This window comes from Betta splendens, chromosome 3 (genome assembly GCF_900634795.4).
Source record: "Betta splendens chromosome 3, fBetSpl5.4, whole genome shotgun sequence".
NCBI lineage: Eukaryota > Metazoa > Chordata > Actinopteri > Anabantiformes > Osphronemidae > Betta > Betta splendens.
Genome location: NC_040883.2, coordinates 5,039,424 through 5,047,581, shown reverse-complemented (window position 1 = coordinate 5,047,581; position 8,158 = coordinate 5,039,424). Strand labels below are relative to the sequence as shown.

General features: G+C 47.2%; 1 protein-coding gene across 1 annotated transcript in view; it reads left to right on the top strand.

The window, feature by feature from the left end:
- The first annotated feature begins 226 nt into the window (after positions 1-226).
- fto (FTO alpha-ketoglutarate dependent dioxygenase) overlaps positions 227-8,158 on the top strand; it is a 98,635-nt gene continuing 90,703 nt past the window's right edge. The window contains exon 1 of the mRNA XM_029143554.3: positions 227-470. Coding sequence (XP_028999387.1) covers positions 393-470 — 78 coding nt within the window. The 5' untranslated portion in view covers positions 227-392. The remainder of the gene's footprint in view (positions 471-8,158) is intronic.

Below are 8,158 nucleotides of genomic sequence, written 5' to 3'. Positions count from 1 at the left end.
TTCTTCTTCTTCTTCTTCTTATTATTATTATTATTATTATCATTAGTTATTATGTAGTTGACGGTATGTAGTATGTTGATGTGATATCAGCTTCCAGTATCTGTTTGTAGAGCTGTACCTGCGCTGAACTTGCGCAGTGCAACATTTAGACTCCGCCGAAGCTACTTCCGCCGGGAGTTCGCGTCCTCTCTGGGATTTGTAGTTCTTGTGGCTCCGCGCTTAGCGTCTGTTGAAAAAACCTCACCGCGGTAAAACATTTTGCTGGAAATATATTGACTACTGTGTTGTCAGTGAATTAAAACGCAACGCTGCTCCCACGTGTGCCGCGTCTTGCTCTATAACACACCGGCACAGCGCTTTTTTGCGCACTACAATGACCAAGATCGCCCCTAATGAAAGCGAGGCAGTGTAAACACAACTCCAGGAACATGAAAAGATCGGCTGACAGTGAGGGGGAGAAGAGAACAAAGGTATTGATAGCGTTTTTCTCCGTTAGGTCTGGCATATTTCTAAGACCTGTCGCTCGTTGTTTGTCTGATGCGCCTTATGTGACGCTGCTGGCTGCATTACGAAGGCTAGGAAGCGGCCAATGTCAGCGCATACCTCACCTTGCCTGTTTCCTTTATTGTGTTTTCCATTTTCCCCCCAGTCTGCCACAATGAAGAATTACAGTTGCATTAAAACGGTGTTTTGTCACGTAAAGACACTGCTGATGAGAAGCTGTAGCTTGCTGTATAGCGTCTCAGCCACACCCCATATCAAGCAGAAATGCCATATGAATTACAATACGTGGGATATTTATAAGGGGATGGATAAAGTCTTAACCATCTATAGGTTAATGATTAACAGATAATAATATAAAACAACAACATGCACAATAGGAGGTAATTTGGGATGATGATGTGGAGTGAAGAGACACCAGTGATTCAGTGCCTAATTGTATAATTGAACAAGGAGCAGTTAAAAGACAAGGTAAAGTTGTTGTGTAGTGCACCACAGCGTTGGCAGGCTGCCAGTCCAGCAGTGTACAGCTGCTGCAGCCTTTATGGGAAACCCAGTGGACAGAAAGCAGAGCTCTAATGTCGGCTGTGGGACGAATGGGAGCCTGGATGATTAAATGATTCCCTCTTTAAATATGTAGAACCTGCTGAGATGTAAAACTGATAGGTGCAGCGTTGTGTTCACCTGGTGCCCCAAGCTGTGTTTTGCGTTGGACTGGGCTTAATCGGGCTTTTGGCGGTGTGTTAACTAACTTCTGGGTTTGTTGTTGCACTGAAGGGCGGAAAGGAAAGGACCGCGTGCCCAACGGCTGGCGGAGCTCTGTCTGTCTGCGTCTCCTCTTATCTCCTGACTTGGATGCTGTGTGCTGTGGCACATGTGTTTGGATCATGTCAGACAGCAGTGAAACTATGTAAGACGTGGTTCCTCCTGTTTATGAAAGCAGCCGTGGCGGCCAGATGAGCGGCTCAGAGAGGGAACTCATTCCAGCTGGCCCTCAGGCAGTCAGGCAGCACTGCACAGACCTAATGGCTTAGCTCCTTTTCTCTTTAGATAAATAATAGGATGAGTGAGACGAGCCGTATTTGCGAAGTAACTCCATGGCTGTTAAACTGCCAGGGCGCCGTGTGTTTTGCCAGATTTTATAATATTAGCGGTTGCATAATGATACAGTTATGGTATCTAATAACTTGGATCTGACGGTTGTCTCCTCCAGTCAGGGAGTTTGTCTGCGGAGCTGCACAACGTGAGAGATGCGCTGCGTTGGGCCCACTGTCATTCTGAGTTAGGGGACGCGCGCACCAACAGATTAGTGCCAAATGAAAACACATTCCGCCGCAGCAGCACCATGGTGCATCCTGTCAGGTGGAGTGTTAGCCTAAACACTCAGGAAGACTAGCTGCTAACAGTTACTCAAATTTCATGTAATTTCAGATTTTTTTTTCAGCTTCACAGCAGGATTTGCAGCAACATTCAGCTCCCTCTGCTAATGAAATGAAAACATCTCATTATTTTCTAACCGCGTTGTCATCACGGGATGAATTTCCACTCGCTCTTTCACAAGTGTGGGAGCAGCACTGACCTTGTCCCTTAACCTGATGTTTTAATGCTGTCGCTGATGCGAGTTTGCCATTTGGCCGGCGATGACAAGTATAAAGTGGCGTTTCGAAAGAGGAAGTGTGTGAACAGCACGCTAAGTAATGATCACACGGGGTCACCAGATGTTGTGAGGTTCTGGGCTCAGCCCAACCCATTGCTTAGATCAGCTTCATTGCTTTGCTCAAGTTGTGGCACCTACTGCAAGCTGTTTAGGGTATTTAATTTCTAAACACTCATTAAAATGGTTTGTGTTTCCCTTGGCAATTGAGTTAAATTAACAACCTGCGAGGTAAAAGCTGATTATGTGGCCACACATCCAGACGTGGTTAATCAATGCACCCCCACAAAATGTTAGCTGGTGAATTAGTGTAAAGGAAACGATTTATGGCGACTAATGCCGACGTCCTGTCATGTCAGGCTTGGTGTTTTAGCAAGAGGGGGGTGTCAGAATCAGCACATTCAGCAGCTTTGTGCTCCTCCGGCCATCTTTTTCCTCCTCTTAACCCAAGCTACATGCTGCTTGTGCTATTAATGAGCCAATAATGGAGAAATAGTGCTTGGTGCCGACATAAAACAGGGGTATGGATACCCAAGGCAGGGCAGCACATAAGCTCCCACAGAACTAGATTTACACCTAGGAACTGTGTAGAATGGTAGGAAGGGGAGCGCTCGGCATGTGGGCCCTCGCTGCTTCATCAGACCCCCGCCGGTTGAGCCGTGGAAAAGCCAGGGCTCAGAAAAATACGGCTATGGCAGATAATGATACCATTACACTAATGGAGCTGGCAAATGAAGGAGAACCCAGATGCCCTGCTTTATTACCAGAGGGGGTCATTTCCTCGCTGCATTCCTAATGGCCTGAGCACACAGTATTGATCAGGCTATCATTCTGCTAATCCTGTACAGAATTACTTATAGCTGGCGAGGCGGCGATCCACCACATGTCCCGCTCTGGCTTTGCCGCTGGGCGGCAGCTGTGTGTCCAGCAGGGACCCGCTCGGCTCTTTATGCTGCTGTGATTTAGGGCCGGGCAGAGACGGCGTCTGGGAGGTCCGGTTCAATGCGTTAAAAAGGAGGCAAGTGAAGCTAACGGCTTTCATTTAATTAAGGATGGACGGCGGCGTGGTCCTTCCCTCCTTCTGGCCCCGTGGTCACTGTGGAGCCAGGAAACTGTGACGCTGCTCGCGCTTATTAACTGTGTGGTGTAAATAAGAACCACAAACAGCAGGACATGATTTGAATTTGTAGTTTCTTCATATTTAACTCGGCTTCGTTCCTTCTTTGTGCAGATAAATGTCACATGCTGAGATTAGTTTCAATAGGGTTGACTGTAGCAGTTTACCAATTTCCTTTCAGATTCAACTCGGTACAATGCATTTATCTGAACATGACCAAGAATGGTGCAACCTGGGCCCGTCATTATAACAAATGGATGGGGTCAGGTAGCACAGAGCACTTTGCCCAGGGCTGGTGACCTGTTATATCTTTGGCCTCTTTACTGGGCCCCTGTGTATGTGCATTATCATGCGTTGACCATTGGCGTGGCGTCCCAGCATCAGTAGACCCTTCTTGTCACCTCTGGCCTCGGCTAATCAAAGAGTTTGAGAGGGAGGCATTTAGCCCTGTTTGTTAGGTCCACTCCAGTAGCCATAACAAAGTATTTATATATATTTCCATCTGGAACAAGCTGTCATGGCTAGGGAAACTAGCTATTGATCCTGATATTTAGTAATTTCTTTCTCCACGCACCATCAATATTGTGCAAACATCTGTCCACGCGAGGGTTGACCTCCACCCCACCCTCTGTTTTTTGCTCCCATTGGAGCTCAGTGATATACTATTCTGAAAAGTAAAATCAATGAATGAATATGAAGTTTTGGTGTGTAATATAGTGCCAGCCCAAGGGCCCAGGTCTTTCATTGATTTGTTATGTGGGAGTTGGAGGGGGCTGATTAGTCTGCCGCTGAGCCTTTCCCCCTACATGTCTTTACCTTGTATTTCCTATTTGATCTTTGGCTCATATATCTGGACTGAAGTGGTTACAGATCGACTTGGCTGGACCAACTTCTGTTTGTTCAAACTAACTCTGCCAACACACAAAGTCTTAGACTGAAACAGCCGTGTAGCCATTCTATACTGTATGTAAGAGTAAGAGGTAATATTAATAATTCACACCATAACAGTTAAAATGATGCACAGATATGCTTTCTTGCTAACGAGACTTTGAGTTTTTGTTGATCTTTTATGATGAGAGGGTGATAGAAACCCTGCACATCCTTTCCTCACTTCCTGTCACCTTTTTATAGCAATCTGTGCTGAATGCGTGACATTGTAAATGTGCACATGTCTACATTTGGTTTGCATCTGGAAGAGTATCAGCTTTTATGGCCCTGCATTGTCTCAGCCTACATGGGCTCCCATATGGGATTGTGGACCTGTGATCTTACTAAAGGCTTGACTAGAATAACAGAGATAGCCCTCTGCTAAGCGTGACTGTGGGATTAAACTCCACAGTAAGTAATGGTGTAGCTGAGTGAGTCACGCGCAGGGCTCTTCAATATGCTCACAGTTATGTGATTAAGCAAGATGTGTATTTGGATTCTGTCTATAATAATTTCCACAGATCAGAGGCAAAATAAAGAATGTTCTACACCAGTGATATTCATGTAATTTGATGTATTTCTAGCTGTCACGCAAAAGCAAAGAGATAGAAGAGTGATTGTTGAAAAACACAAAGGAATAAATCCGCTGTGGTCGTGTTTACCATGCACCACTAGGATGGTGGTTTTCTCTAATGGAAGCAGTCACCAGGTTGGTCCAAACAGCTCTTGACAGCTTACGTGTCTGACAGCCCCTACAAAGCACCTCATATTACTGCTGAGGCGTTAGTCACAGATGTCAGTGGATTCGCAAACAAGGCCGCGATGTGGATCATGCAAACTGGCCGACCAGATCAGCCGTCACATTCAATAAGATTACATTGAATGTGACCTGCCCAAGTAGGGTTCATCTGTCATGCATGTTTCCTGTCACAAGAGAGACATAGAATAATCAGTTCAATCAATAGTTGGTGGTGGCTCATTGGACTGATGCTGAATAAACATGGGAATGACCCCCTCACCTCATACACAGAGGCTTTGGCCTCCAGGGGATTCATTAGGCACTCGAGGCTATGATCCGGGCAAGTCGTTATTTTACATTTCTGTTTGTTTGGCATTCTGGTGTGTGTGTGTGTGTGTGTGTGTGTGTGTGTGTGTGTGTGTGTGTGTGTGTGTGTGTGTGTGTGTGTGTGTGTGTGTGTGTGTGTGTGTGTGTGTAGAAGAGGAGCAGAGAGGTTTGTACATGTCTTTGAAAGCATGGCTGGATGAGTGTATGCAGATATTGTTTGTTATTGGTACATGTGTGTGTGGGTAGTGTGTGAATGCCAAGACGATAAAAAGTGTTTTTTCAGTAGATTTTAGGCCCGAAGATGAACATTCATACCAGACCTAATCTGGTTGTTGCTAACTTTAGCTAATGCTAATAAAAAAAAGAAGCATTTTACAGCATACAGCCACCTGTACAGGACAAAGCCCTTGCTCACGCTGTTTATTTGTGAATTTATTTTCCTTTGTAATGACTAACCTTTCCAATAAAGCCCGAGCGCCCGCCGCTAGCGCATCGCCCCACATCTGGTTCCAATGGGCACCCTCCATTCACAAAATCTGCAGGAGACCAAGTTCACAAGGTGCCGTAAATCGTAACCGTTAATTTGTACATCATAAGTGTTTTTTTGCCATAAACATGAGCAATGAGAGTGTGTTAAAATACCTGGCGTTGGGTCGCTGCCTTGTAGAGGCTCAACATACAGTAGGAAGTTCGGCCTGCAGCTTTTATTTGTGTATTCGGCCCCTGCTGCTAATTCTCCTCAACAAAGTTCCACAGACCATAAAAACATACATGATGTTAAAGTGTATCACTTTATTAGGTCATAAGAGGATGTTTGTAACCAGGGTGGGCTATACTACTGCTCTGTGTTGTCCCAGCATTTACTCTGCATCAAGTCTGAGAAGTGTCTACTTACTTCAAGTAGTCTGTTCATGTCTCAGTGGTTCCTCCGCTGAGCCCCGTGTGTTTTTTCTTTATCATCCTAACTTTTCCTTGCATATGCGAAAGGGCCAATGACAGCTTGACTGGCATGCTGTCAGACAGGCGGTGCCTTTCCGATGGTGGAGCATCAACCCTTTCCTGAGAGCTTGTATATGTGTGTTGATCTATGTCTGAGTGTGAGTGCGTGTCTGTGTGTGTGTGTGTGTGTGTGTGTGTGTGTGTGTGTGGAGGAAAGTGGGGGTATTGTCAGGACGTGACCGGCACACTTTGCATGTTCTTCGCGAGACAGGTGCTCCTGGGCGATCACTGGTGCATGACAGTTGCCTTTCATCGCTGTCTTTTCTACACTTAACCCCTGACCAGCCCTCCCTCCGTCCTCGTCCTCCTCATCCTCCTCTCCTCTCTCTCCCCCGCCTCCCGCCTTCCTCCACGTCTGACCTCTTCTCCCGGCACTTCCCTCGACCGCCCTGAATGACGGACTGTGAAGGCCGGTGGGCAGGTTGCGTCTCGCACGCGGTGGTGGTGGGATGCGGCGGCCGAACGCTGTCAGAGCGCGGACGCCCGCCTGTCCAGACTGCACCCAACACGCACGCACGCACACACACACACACACGCGCGCTCATGCCGACGGGCGCTCATACCCACACCACAACTTTTTGTTCAGCAGTCCGTAATTCCATGCAACGGCGCTGTCAAGCACTTGATCAAACGTGCATAAAGAAAGGAGCCCCTTGGCTGAATCCCATCCTCCCGCTCCCCATCATAACGTAGGCAGATTTTCCCTCCTCTGCCTGTTTCTCCAGCTCTGTTTATTCAGATGAGCCTGACTAGGGGGCAGCGGGTCACATCCACTTGCCTGGCTAAAACGGTCCTGAGTCGAGGGTTGTCTCCAGTGAGATGGAGAGAGAAAAACACAAGGAGGGGTCAGGGAGGGCTGCCGGGCGGCCGTGTCAGGGCTGCTTTCGGGCCTGTGTGTGTGTGTGTGTGTGTGTGTGTGTGTGTGTGTGTGTGTGTGTGTGTGTGCGTGTGCCGCGGCGGGGGGAGGGGTTGGGCTGGTTGAGGGTTCAGTTGTCAACCCCTGTGTCACGCCTGCCCTGGCCCTGCTATGTAGAGGGCATCCACTGTCATTTGTTGCAGGACTGTTTGAAGTGGAGTGAGCCGCAGCAACATAAAAAGCAGTCAGCGCGGTCTGAGCTCTCAGGTGCCTTCAAGTAACACACGTTCATTTGAAAACACAAACTAACTTACGCTGCAGGAGCTAATTCCTTATTAATTCAACCCCCCCAAAGTTTGTTTAAGATCCTTTTTTTAGGTTTGCTCTTTTAATATCCTCCTCTGTTGAAGATTGAGAGTGATACAGATGTTTTTCTCTTTTACAAAACACACTTTTTCCGCTGTTTTTCATTTTATTCTTTGAACCTCATCATGTTAAGTGAAGTAGGTGGATTAAAGTCATGCTTGAAGCCAACTTTGGGGAAGACATACATTTGGTAAGCTCGTGGTTTTAATACAACACTCACTTTGTTCCTTCAAGTTTTTTGAAGTTTATTCCACCGAGTGAGTCTGTGTGTGTGTGTGTGTGTGTGTGTGTCGTTGTAGGTGTGAGTGCATGCTTCATCTGACATACATCTCCCACATTTTCTCCACTGCGGAGCAGCAGCGCTGGTTAAGACTCCTTAAACTTGTTGTCGGAGTGTCACCGCAGACATGAGCACGTCGCACGCCGCAAGCTTAATCCAACAACAGCCCGTCTGCCGTACGCCGCGGCGCCGCTATCTGCTAGGAAGTGGACCCCTTCCCCACAGCTATTGTCGCATATAGGGGCATTGTCACATGTGAGATGGACTCATGTAAATGTGACGACAGGCTAGTGTCTCGGCTGACTGACAGCACAGAGGGATTGGGCTAATCTGAGTGACTGATTCAAGGCACACAACGGCTCGGCTGTCCCCATAACTCCTGAGAAATAGAC